This window comes from Podarcis gaigeae (assembly GCF_964106915.1).
Source record: "Podarcis gaigeae genome assembly, chromosome: 5".
Taxonomy (NCBI): Eukaryota; Metazoa; Chordata; class Lepidosauria; order Squamata; family Lacertidae; genus Podarcis; species Podarcis gaigeae.
This window is the reverse complement of record NC_139681.1, coordinates 37,857,089-37,870,493: the sequence shown is the minus strand read 5'-3', so window position 1 is coordinate 37,870,493 and position 13,405 is coordinate 37,857,089. Positions and strand designations below refer to the sequence as shown.

Sequence of the window (13,405 nt, the reverse complement as noted above, 5' to 3'; positions counted from 1 at the left end):
TCCTACTGTTGTTCCCCAGTGACTGGTATTCAGAGGTGCACTGGCTCTGATTCTGGAGGTATCACATAGCTGTCAGAACTACTTATTTATTTAGGGATATCTATGCTGTCCAATCAACTGTGAGGATGGCTCACTTGTTGTTGGCATCTGTCTGTCTTAGGAGAGTGCGCCTTCAGGGTAAAGTCAAACAGCTTTACTCAAACAGAGTTACAGCGCCTGCTGTGGCTGTAGACATTGATATAGGAGAGACATGTTTGATTGCAGCTGGGATAGATGAAGGTGTCCAGTTTTGCTTCTACAGGTGCACCTTAGTGTTTCTCCTCTCTGTGTTCCACCCAGCTGTCATTCCTCCTCTGGTCATTGCTATGGATACATGGCCTGTCTGTCTTTCTGTCTCCAGGGGTTCACTATTACATGTTTAATAGCCAATGATAGCTCTATCTGCCATGCATGGCTTCTTCACAGTTGGGATCATGACCTAACTAAAATGTAAGGGCCCGATCACTTGGGACCCATCCATTGGCACTCAGCTCATATGGTTGGGTCCAAGGAAGTTTTGCATGTTTGATCAGAACAGAAGTCCTAGCGTGTGCAGTGGGTCTTATGCCTAGGTAAATGTGCATTGGTTTGGAGCCTTAGACATTACTCCTGAGTCTGCAACAATCTGCACGAAAGTTCTTTCCTGCATAACTGAGTAGCGATCTACTAGTCTTTCTCTTAGGGTGTATCTAGAGGCAATGGTAAGACTGAAGGTTGATTGTCTAACACAGGCTTCCTCAAACTCGGCCTTCCAGATGTTTTGAGACTACAGTTCCTATCATCCCTGACCACTGGTCCTGCTGGCTAGGGATCATGGGAGTTGTAGGCCAAAAACATCTGGAGGGCCGAGTTTGAGCAAGCATGGTCTAACACAAGAGCCATGATTCCCAACTCTGTGATGTGAGAGGAGCTGAAACAGATATTTAAGAAACTGAAGTACAGTGGTACCTTGGGTTAAGAACTTAATTCGTTCTGGAGGTCTGTTCTTAACCTGAAACTGTTCTTAATCTGAAGCACCACTTTCGCTAATGGGGCCTCCTGCCGCTGCGCCTCCGCTGTTCTCATCCTAAAGCAAAGTTCTTAACCCGAGGTAATATTTCTGCGTTAGCGGAGTCTGTAACCTGAAGCGTATGTAACCCGAGGTACCACTGTATCTTAATGCATTCACCAGTCTTTGGAACAGGAAGCCCCCATGTGCAACACTTATCTGCCCCCACCCTCTTTCACTCTGCCAAGATATTGGTGCTGACATCATCCTGATCAGTGGCGGAGGAACCCTCTCTGCTGAGGGGCGGGGCAAATCGCCTGGTGACGCATGTGTGACGTCTGTAGGGACTGTGCACATGTGACGTCTGTAGGGACTGCGCACGCAGCAGCCTATATGGTCACCACGCGAGCAGCAGCCCATACGGACGCCCGTACAGACACTGTGCACAAGTGGCAGCCCGTGCGGACTGTGGAGGCGTGGCAGCCTGTACGGACGCCATGCAAATGCAGCGTGAGCGGTGTCCACACCAACTGTGTGCGCACCCTCCATCACTCTACAGCTGGGGGAGGCAGCGGGCCACCTTGTCACCGCCCCGGGCACCCTCCGCCCCCCCCGCTTTGTACACCCCTGATCCTGATTGCCCTAAGCACGGGGTGGAGAACAGGTCTACAGATGTTGCTTTCGATATTGTTGGACTGCAATATCCACCCCAAAGCAACCAACTGTCATCTGTGCATGTGCAACAGCTGTCTCAAGTGTACACACCTCAGTTTCACTGCAAAGTGAATGTGGCTCACGTCTGCAAATGGGGTGGCAGCAAGATAGGTATGAATTTTGGCCAATGCCATGTGTACACGGCTTCAAGCACCAGCAGTGGGAGTGTGCTGGAGCTACAGTAAATGCGTACAAGATCCTAAGGCTTTGATGGCACTGTGAGTTCCTGTTGTTGCAGAGCAGCTGTAGAAGGGTGGACTGGACTGAGAAAAGCATTATCATCTGCTTCATTACCAGGGATGTGAAGACAGATGGTTAATTGCATGTTTCTGTACATATATAAATATGTGCTTTGACATTATGGTAATGAGCTGTGTAAATTATGCCCAGGCGCAGTGCAGTAATTATTTCACATCTTATTGTGCTGCCCACAACTTTTAACAGAGCTGTACAATTTATAATGTTAAATCTTCTTTGATGGTAACTGAATGTATAAATCAATGGAAGTTTATTTTTGCCTTCCTCTTGTATGTATGTTTAAAGCCCCCCAAGATCTCTATGAAAACAATACTCTACAAGTTATTTAAAATACATCATGTGGGGCACAGTTACCTAGCCCCTGTGCTTGTATTTAACAGGGCTTGCTCTGGGCTTAAAATATCATCTATTGCATTGGTATTTAGCTTGTATAGGCTGCTGCTCTATATTGGGATTATGCTGTTCAAAAGAAATGTGAAGCCAGTGGGGTTGCACAAGTTCTAATGAAGATATGATTATATGGGAAATGTAATTATTTGTTTCTCATTTTTTTATGGTACTGTTTGGCTCTCTGGAAAATAAAATCTTCTAGCAGAAATGCATTTCCATAAGGGGAAAAAAATCCAGCTTGGCTATTAAAGAAAGGCTCTTTAAAAGCTTGGTACAATTTTGCCAAAATGAACACTTCTTTCATTTGAATCCAGTGTAATAGTACAGCTACATCAAGCAGGCGTACTGTTTTCCTATCCTTTTGTCTCAGTGACAAAAATCATGTTCATAACAACAACCATAATCTGTATTACCTCTAGATTTTGTAGCATTTGTGCCAGGTCACCAGATCAAGACTCATTATATGGTCCAAGCTCTCACACTGGTATATTGAGTTTTTAAAAAACACTCCTATCAGGCAAGGGAGCTGCTACAGATCTGTTTTTGAATTGGGAAATGCATGTATATAGTTTTCCTAGATGGATTTCAGGCACCGTGGCTATCAAGGCTTGGAGGCAGAAGTCCAAGGTTCCACTCAGAAAAGTGAGTAGGAGATCGCCCAAACAGACCTACCACTTTTTGAATTAAGTCAGTAATGCACAAGACCAACTAAAGCAGAGGTGGGAAGACTTTGGCCCTCCAGATGTTGTCAATGGCTGTCTCATCCCTGGCAGTTTGCTATGGTGGCTGAATCTGATGGCAGCTGGAGTCAAACAACATCTGGAGGACCAAAGATGAGCTAACCCCTAGTTAATATGATGGGTTGCTGGTATATGGGAACCCCTGTGTGCCCCAAATCTGCTCTGAGGACATGCAAGTGGCTGGATGGGGGGAAAGACAAGCTGGGAGTCCCCTGCACACATGGATTTCTGTTGCACAAGCGAGCAGACATCATTGGATGTCGCCCATTGTCTGTTGAATGGACTTGATTTACATTTGCACAAGGAATGTAATATTAGGCCAGCAAAATCTTAACACTTTTTCCTGAGAAGGTTGTATTCAGATGAAACCCAGTCAAGTCATTATGTAAGTAGTCAGTTGGATATATTTCACTAAATGTTTTATATAAATTATAAAGGATTAAAAGTACTTTGCAAAATTATTGCTTACCCCTACAAAAATGGAAAAGATTGCTTTATGCATATTGCCAATTTCCCCATAAAATAAAGTCATGAATGCTGACTTAGCAACAAAGTTTTATATCTGTTGAGTGTAATTCTATACAGTTGACGGCAGTCTGAATGTATGATTGTTTTCTCAGAAATGCAAGTAGCAGTCAGATCACCAATATCCATTTTCTTGCAAAACACTTAACTGAGGGTATGTACGCATTAGTGGCTTAAACACAAAGAGGTCACACACTACATTTCCCATTACTCTTGGGGAAAAGCCATTAAAATTAAAGCAGAATTTGATAGGTATACAGTACATTGGTTTGACACAAAATAGCTGAAATATAACAAGGTGAAAGCTAGCATGGGAATACAGAATATTAATCACTACGTAGCTGGGGAAAAATTACAGTTCTTCCTGGATGAATGAAAGTGCCATGAACTTTGCTAGCTTTAGATACAACTGCCAGGCATTTTATATGCTCTCTCAGCCCAAAAGCGGAGATGAGTGATGCACCCCATAATCAAATTCGACTGGACTTGACCGTCCAGGGTCCTTTACCTTTACCTTTTACGTATATTTCTTCCAAATTAGTAGCACTGTGATTTTGAAAGTGAGCTCTACTTTGAGTAGAACTGAACTTACTATTATTATTACAGAAACAGAACTCTAGGAATAATTATCTAGACAGAGTTTCAATATGGGCCCCTAGGTTATGTAGCAGAAGAAGAAACTGTGATGCATCCATCTGTTTCACTTGAGCTCCAAATGAACCTCTTGTCAAGAAACCTATCAACAGTTATGCCATCATATCCCAGTATTCCCTCTCTTGGTCCCCAAAGTGCATTTGAACATAAAGCAGATATGTGATATTAATTACTAAACTGGGCACAAAGATGACAACAACTAGGAGTAAAAACAAAAGTATTAAACGGTTCCCCCTGTCTGAGTTTTAGTGAAATGAACTCATTAGCTGGATTATGTGACAACACATCCTCACAGCTAGCAAATCTGTTGGGTAACTTTAGGTCAGTCATTATCTCTTAGTCCATTTTACCCCACAGGCAGAGATTGGGGCTAGCCACCCATGGTGAGCGGTGAGCGTCCCAGGGGGGCAGGGTGGCAATATCAGCCCCCCCCCAAGGATGGCACCCGGGGCGGACCACACCCACCGCACCCCCCCTTCCTCTGCCAGTGTCCACAGGGTCGTTGTGAAGATAACAGGTGAGGAGAACATTACCCCAACCTCTTTTTGGGAGGGGGGAGAGTAGGATAATAGATATTTTTGTGGAGGAAAGGGTAGACCCACACTTGCAGTTTGCATCTCCCCTGCCAAGAGCCTGAGGGTCCCATTCCTGCTTCTCTCCACCTGGCCTAGGACAGGGCCTGACTGGCCTCATAAGGACTGCTGCTGAGGCTGCTGCCCAGCATGGACTGGGGTACTGGGGGGAAAGTTTCATTGGGAGATTTTGCTGTTGTTACGGATATTAACATTTTGTATCGTCGTTTTTATGTGGAAATGGTCCAGTTTGGTTATGTAGTTTTTAATGTGTTTTATTTATTTTTATGACCACTTTGCTATGTTTGTAATTATGCAAATCTTTTCGTATTGTAAGTCGTCTTGAGCATTGTTTTAACTGTGGAAAGGCGGTGTACAAATAAAATGATGGTGGTGATTACCAAAAAAGAAAGAAAAGAAAGTCCAGTGAACGTTACAATGCTCCCTACCCATGATCTGGATCAAGCTCCTATGCTGGTAATTTGAAGGAGAACAGAAGTCACTTGTAGCTTCTCCCTGATCACCTTGATTGGGGTCTGATTCTATGCAAACAGTACAACGGATATTTTGACACATTTTCTCAACTGTGCCACGCTGCACACCCTCAGTGGAATTCTCCTGCAACCGTGTAGAACTGCCACACCTTCCATCGCAAGGCACACATTTTTTCAGAGCAGACTTTGTAGTAAGCACTGAAAGAGTTTGCTGGCAGTTCTATTTGTTTTTTGCTAGAACATTTTTACTCCATTAATTTTGGCCGTCATTTGAATCCCCACACCATAGCGAGCGTGTTTACATTTTGATCGATATCTTCACAGCTTGCAAGGTCTATGGGAAGAAAAGAACAGGCTGTGAATATACCTCCACCTCCACATTCATCCCTGTCATTCTCCCTGTTCCTGTCTCCTGATTCACCTCCACATATGTTCATCCTGGTCATGCAAATAAACTTCCTAGTTTCTCTACCAACACAGTGTTCCCATGCATTCTGACACCTGTGCATCACTCCAGCAGCTGTCCTGAGCATCTGTTTTGGTAGAAGGAAGAACGTGCCTCAGCTGTCTAGATGATGATGATGATGATATCACCTTGTGTTGGGATGGAGAACCTGTGGCCAGCTGTTGTTGGAGCCAACTCCCATCAGCCACAGTCAGGGATGTTGAGAGTTCGCAGCAGAAAATCTGGAGAGTACTAGAGTCCAAGCACATGATTTAACACACAAGCTACAATTCCCAGGATTATCTGAGGGAAGCTATGCCCTTTAAATGTGCATTAAATGTATGCTGTGGATGGTGACTTTTCTGGTTGAAGTGAGACTTGAAGGACAGTGTCCTCAGCTGACAATCTTAGTTCATTTTGGAGCAGTCATACTAGCAGGAAGTGAAAAATGAAATTGTTTGTTAGTCATAGCTCGTTTTTGGAAAACCTCATTAGCCTCCCATTTTTGTTATGTTTACACTAAGGAACTGTGGGTTCTTGGTCACTATCCCATCCTCAGTCCATACCCTCTTCAAAATAGCCTCCTCATATTGTTGGCTGCTTTTGGGGGACAACATATGGCTTTTAAAAACGTAAGAAGAGTCCTACTGGATTAGGCCAAAGTACCATCTAGTTCAGCATCCTGTCATAGGACCTAACCAGGGGCCTTTAGGAAGCTCACAAGACCTGAGTGCAACAGCAACTATTTGTCTATTGGAAAGTTGGTCATCTGATTGGTGGCATCTACAAATCCCCATGTTAAGCATAGCACTCTGAAACCCTGTTAATCAGCTGGTCATCGGTGAGGCTTTAAAGCACTGCACAAGGCTGTCTGCAAGTGCAACACTAGGTGGGTTTGCACTACAAAAAAAGCTGGTCACCTAACATTGTTAGGTGATGTCAGATGATTAAGAGCTGAGCAGCCTCCATGCTGAACTTGGCCTTTGGGGCAAATCCAGCCATGATAGTGGATTCTAAGTAGAAATGAGTGTAAAAAGCAACACAATCAAGGTTAGCATTAAAGCCATATGAAAATTAGACTTACAAGGACAGATTTCAGTGAACGGCAATACTTCTTTGGAAAGCTTTGCTTTCATTCTCAGAGAAATCTATCTGTTCCCAGTGGCTGAGCTCCTGAGAGGGTATCAGAGGTTCTCAGAACAGTGCAGTCCTGCTTTGAAAGCTAACCATAGTTATCGCCCCTGTCATTATGAGCTGCTTCATGTTCAAGCCAGTGTGGTGTGCTAATAAATCCTTTGGTTCAGAAGCTTAAGGTAATTGTCTCAGAGATTTCAGTAACACGCAGGATGATAACTGTGCAGTGTATTTCAGGCTGAAAACAACCTCTTTCTTCCCTAGATCAATGCATTTTCATTCTATCCAAGTCCTATTTCCACAGTGTGAGGCAGAAGCCGCTCATGTTTTAAATCATTTTTGGTATGCAAGTGATATAAGAAAGTGCAATTTTGCATCCAAATGAAGGCTGGGGTTGCCTACCTTCTGGCTATTACAATTGCCAGTAAGCTGCACCAGGGAAGTTGGCAGAGGCTTGAAAGCTGGTTTGATAGTGTCATAGATCTAGAGTACCAGAGTCTGTTAGTGAATAGGAGAAATTAATAAACACTAGTATTTACATAATACTTGAGATATGGGGGGGAAATAGAAGCTGCAGAACTGTGCCAGACAATTAGCAAATGAGCCTGGCCAGGCTCGTTAAATGCAGAGCTATTAAGGAACAATGGGGAACCAGTACTTAGCCATTAAGGGTCATTGGCAATGGAAAAGAACTGTCCCCCTCCCCAACCAGGAGGTGGTGTGTGTGTGTGATGTCACAGGAAAATTTGTCCTTTTTGAAATCTAAAGGTATTCCGGAAAGAAGGAGAAAATACGCAAAACCATCTTGGCACTGGCTGGAGGAGGTTGCACTGAGAAATTGGGAGCCATGACTGAGCACTGCTTTGGACCCAGCCTTGCTGAAGCTATGAGAGGGGCAAGGAGAGACACTCTTGGGATATAATGTTCTGCACCCCATCCATTGAAGGTACAAAATGAACCATATTTCTTAAAAGACACTAGCCTCCGCTGTGTCTTGATTTTTCCAACAGAAACACAGCAGTGGGTGATCTCCTGGAACCCCCAGGAATTTGGCTACCCCCTTGGCAGAGATTAAGGGTGGTGTGCAACCTTCCTAACAGTATGCTTACTCAGAGGTATGTTTCAATGGGATTTTCTCCTGGGTAAGTGGTTCAATCCAATGTACACACTCCTGGAAGTAAGTAAGCTCCATAGAACATAATAGTGCATTGTCCTTCTGAGTAATTATCCTTAGGGTTTCACTGTAAGGATCTGAAATAGAAAGTTCTTGCTCCAAAACTTGTGTCTGTTGCAGACCCACTAGAGATAGAGATGCGAGCCACATTTTTCCTGCCACAGCACTGTAACTGCAGCATGAGTGACCCCTGCCTTAAAGGGAAGCTGTGAGCAATTCTGATACTTCTCCCACAGACACTGTATATTAATTATATAGACTCAGTAAATGGAAAGGAATTAGGATCATGACAGAAAACCTCTTCTTGCCCTCCAAACATAAAGCTTATACATGTATAAGCTATTTGTGGAAAGGCTCTGTGTATGAACAATCTACGTGTCGTCTGGTACTATTCAGTCAGATTGCATGGAGAAATCCTACACAGAGTGTGAATTCTGAGATTACCTTTGCACATTAATCTCATTTATTTATGTTGGTTTACATTTTTAACTGATCAGAGCCTGAACACTTAGAGCAGCGAACAACTTCTCACCACAATTAATTTCAAGTAATCAGAATACTCAATATTTCACGTCTCGTGCCCTTTTCAGATGTTCTAAAAAAAAAAAAAAGACTCTTCAAAGAAAAAGGTGTAAGAAACCTCTCAGGATCCACTTTCAGTAGCCCCTGCACTACAGTATTAGAAGAGAAGGCATCCCTGCTTTTTAAAAAATGGCCACTAGGTGTCTCCTTTATGCTGAAAAATGGATTATTGTCTCTAATTTGCTCTTTTGAATAGCTGAGACTATGAAAATAGCTCGTGCAGCCGTTGTATTAAATCTGCTGTGTTGCAAAAGGAGGGGAAATGTAATTATTTAACAATATTTATTTAAAATATGTATACCTTTCTTTTCCATACACATTCGAAAGAAATTCTACAACTAACACCATAAAATTCCCTTATGACTGACTTATAAGTAAACCACCAGTTCAGTCACTTCTACCAAGTATGAAACTTTTAAAATTAAAGAAAAACTCTCCATCTCTCTCAAGCTGTCCCCCCCCCCTTTCAAGGTCACTGACATGCTACAAATGAGCAACACTGCTATGTACGGGCAGACTAGCACAATGTTTAATCGGCTAGCAACTTCAGCACGCTTATTTACAAGGCTGCATTGTAAAATAATAATAATAATAGCAACTGCAGTAGAGATTATTATTTTTTTTTAAAAAACTTTAGCAGTCACTGAGCTTCAAGCTCTGTAGGCTTCCAACAAATTACCTTTGCAACATAAAAGATTAACTGAAAAGGCTTGATCTTACATTTTGTGTGAATGTGTTCTGTACAATTTTATTCAATCTGGTTGCAGTCATGTACCAGCAAAACAACATCTTATGTACTGTCTCTAAAAGTGGTACAAGCTTAAAGATTTCATTGCTCCAAACTTTCGACAGACAGTTGTCATTAAAGGTGTGTTGCTTTGGCTCCTTGACAGTTAAATTCATTTTTGAGGTGTTAGGCAACGTTACAAAACAAATGGCTGTAGTCTAAGCAAATGCAACGCTTTGCCTACAAAGAGCAGAACCTGCCATGGCCATCTTAATAGTAAGAACTATTTGAATGGGTACCGTGAATGATCATTACTTTGCAATAGATCTAATGCTGTAGAGTGATTAAATTGAACAGAGCAGATAGTGGGGGCTACTGTGAGATGAGCAGTAACAAATTCTGCCAGTGAGTATTGGGATCATATTTATTTAGCTATTCAGTACGTTGCCTATAAATACATAAAGAACACAACATGATTGCTCTTTGTCAAGAGGTTTGTTTTTCAGGATTCTCCTCTTGCTGTGTGTTTGTGTGTGTTTGTGTGTGTGTGTGTGTGTTTGCATGCATAAAACTGGGGAGGGGCCTCGGTTGTGGCTGGCCCCTACTGGACTGTTGATAACACATGCATGCTCTGTACAGTTCTCTAACAGAGACTACGGTTACATGCAGGCTTGCAGTTTTCCTGGAGAGCTCTCTGCCTCTTGCAATGAACTGTAAGTATAACCGCCAGAAGGAGTGGGCGGGGGGGGGGGATTAGTACTGGAACTGTTTAATTTAGCTTGGTGACAAGTTTGGGGATCCTCCCATGCGGTTTCTTTGGTGCTGCAATAAGCAAAAATATTTGTTTTTTGCACCATGCAACCAGTGATCTCACATCCAAATGAACCAACAGATTCATTATGTCTTAAGAGCAGCACCAAACTGGAGAGATGGTTTTGCATTTGGAAAATGCATGAAAGAAAACCTGGAAAGCAGGAAAGAAATTGGGAGTTTGAAATGTCTTTGTTAAAAGCAGGACGGGGGCGTGGAGAAGAGAGGAAGGCAGCAGTAGAAAAGAGCACTTCAACGAAACCTTGCTATCACTTTTCTGGTATCATAGAAAGAAATCTGATAGATTTCTAACAACACAATCTTATATGTGTTTACTCAGACGTAAGCCAATTGAGAACAATGGTGCTTACTCTGAATGCATCTTAAACGAATTTGTGTTTGTTTGTTAATGTTGTCATAATATTGTCAGGACAATCCCTTTAACCACATGGATGGCACTCAAACAGGAATGCAACTCCTCTGTTGAATGTAGACAGGGGTGGCTTTTCTACTTAAGATTGCCAAGTTTTTAGTCTTTCTCTGTGTAAAACAAAAGATGCAGAGGAGTTTTGCTTACTACCAAAATCCAGCACCATTGATATAACTGCATAAAAACTATTGGGTATCCCAGGGGGTGCTGTTAGGAACACAAAAGACCAGGTTGGCACACATGCATAACAAACATAACAAGTGTCTGCTTTGTACAGAGGGTAGATACTGGAGGCGTTACCCACTGCTGAGGGTCACACAGTGAGTTAAAAAGAATTTTATGCCAGTGAAGGTTTGAGAATTGAAGATAAGAAGAATGCATTGCTTGCAATGAGCTATCACTGCTCATCTTTATCTGCCCAGTGTGTGTCCACAGCTGACCTATATCTCTTTCCTCTATAGGACTTTGGGAATGTAGAGGGCCCCTCATCTGAGATTCTATCACGGATGCTTTTGAATGATAAATGTCAACAGCTCCTCTGACTTCAGGAAATGAGGCTCCCTCAAACCCTTCCGCTCACCCTTCTCTTCCTGAGCTGCCTGGAAGGCACCACCGGCAGGAAGATCAAAGAGAGCAGCGAAAAAGTGAAGCCCGCTTCCTCGCCATGGGCACAGTCTGGACAGTTCTCCACCCGTGACAAACACCTGTGCAGTTGGCAGGTGATCTCTGGCGAAGAAGCCACCGAACTCCTGCTCAGCTGCCACCAGCCTGGAGAGGAGGGTGGGAAGAGGCAGCAATGCGTCTACCGGGGCCAGCCAGAGCTATGCGCTGCCTACAGCTCCAAAGGCCGCCAGTTCTGGAAGCAGATCCTGGGCAAACTCCGCAAGAAGCAGCACCCATGCCAGGACGGCAGCCCACTCAAATCCCGGCTTTGCAGTAGCAAGAAGGGGACTTCTGAAGCGCAGCTACACCTGGTGCCCACCGCTCCCGGCACTGACGCCCCGGGGGCCACTGAGGGGACTGCTAAAGGTAGATCCAAGGGGAAAGGCCGTGCCAAGGATGCGCCAGCCCCGCAGAAGCCACCTCAGGCGCCCAGGAATAGGGCAATCAGCAGCCCAGCCAAGGCGGAGGCCCCAGCCAAGCGAAACAAAGAGGGGAAGAGGAAAGGAGGCCCCGGCTCCTCAGCGGCCCCAACCCAGCCCTCCAGCATGCAACCTACATCAGTCGCAGGAGGCACGGAGCAGCCCACAGAGCTCAATGCAGGCGTGGTCGAGGCCTACTGCGAAGAGAAGTGGCATTCGCTATGTAACTTCTTTGTGAATTTCTGGAACGGCTGAACCTGGAGAATTGGGAGAAGGGTGGGGCACGGGGTGGGGGGAAGGGTTAAAGGCAAGGGGGTTAAAGGCAGAGTGTACAGCAGACAGCCTAGGTAGAGATAGTGTTGGAAGGAATGAAGGCAAATGTGGTGGTTTGGGACGAGGGCAAAATGGAGGCAGGGGTGAATAGAGTCAAGTGGGATGGGAGTTTTTGAGCGCCAACAGAGTGTGGGTGAAGATTTGGGGCAGTGAGGAAGGGGAGGCAGGATGCGGCAGTTGTGCTTTTATGGGATGTATAACTTACTCATTCCTACTAATCCTGCAGCAGCTGCTAACAAAGTGGCCAAGGGTGTGCACTAGAAAAAGGTAGGTTAAGATGAAAGACATATTGTTCCTTCCATGCTAGATGTGCTCCAGCTGTTAAGTAAACTGTCCTGTTGCATCAGGCTGTTTATTCCCTACCCACAATCAAGTAGCTAATTCTCAGCTAATAAAAGATATTTGGGTTTGCCATGTCTAAAAAATAATCGCAAGGTTCTTTCTCTAACACAATAGATGCTACTGGGCGTAATTACATTAATGATAATAATAAATGAAATTATTTTACAGCAACCTGCTTGTTATTTCATTACGCAGTGTCAAAATCTCTGCTGTTAGTATCAATGCTATCACATTTTACAAACTTTTATTTATGTATTTTTTAAATGTGTTTGTATCCCTCCAAAGCAGGATGAAATGCAAGGCAACTTAGCATACATGAAGGTCCCAGGCAGCCTCTCAACCAGCCACTAACCAGTCCCAAACCAGCTTAGCTTCAGTAAATGTGCCCTCATGCCCCAGGAAGCATTAGCATATGAGGGAGGTTTGCTGAGCAGTCAAGTTATTAGCTCCCTACATCTTCACAGGACTTTCCTCAGTCCTGGGGAAACTGTGTATTTTGTGTGTACACACACACACGGACGCACACACATCACTTTTAAATTCACTGTTCTAGCCTTCCCTCTTAATGAATCTAGCCATTGATGCAGAGTGACTTGGTTGAATTTATGTACCACCCTATTGTCAAATGCCTGAAATAGCTAAGAGCCAGTATTTATGGGCCAACAGAAGTGTCACCATAATAAGCTATTGCTTTCTGTGTTCCACCTCCCTTGCACTGTGGAGCCTCTGAGAAGTACTGAAGGAGACCTTCTTTCTGTTAGGTAGGGTGTGTTTTTTCTCCCACTCTCAGTCAGATTCTTCTTCTTCCACAACATAATCGGTCAAAATGTTCTTGACGCACATAGTTTGTATCACAGTTGCTGGGATTTATGCTTAGAGCCGTGGCAGCAATTTTATCAACAGACTGTTCTAACTTTTATCAGAGCTCTTGCTACTTCACATAGCCCATTTCACACTGGTTACATAGAGCAC

General features: G+C 43.9%; 1 protein-coding gene across 1 annotated transcript; it reads left to right on the top strand.

Annotated features, from left to right (window-relative positions):
* Positions 1 to 10,014: 10,014 nt before the first annotated feature.
* FGFBP3 (fibroblast growth factor binding protein 3) lies at positions 10,015 to 12,604 on the top strand. Its single transcript, XM_083740010.1, has 2 exons — positions 10,015 to 10,149; positions 11,138 to 12,604. Exon 2 carries the CDS (start codon positions 11,228 to 11,230, stop codon positions 12,011 to 12,013), a length of 786 nt encoding a protein of 261 aa, XP_083596136.1. The 5' UTR covers positions 10,015 to 10,149; positions 11,138 to 11,227; the 3' UTR covers positions 12,014 to 12,604.
* The last annotated feature ends 801 nt before the right edge of the window (positions 12,605 to 13,405 follow it).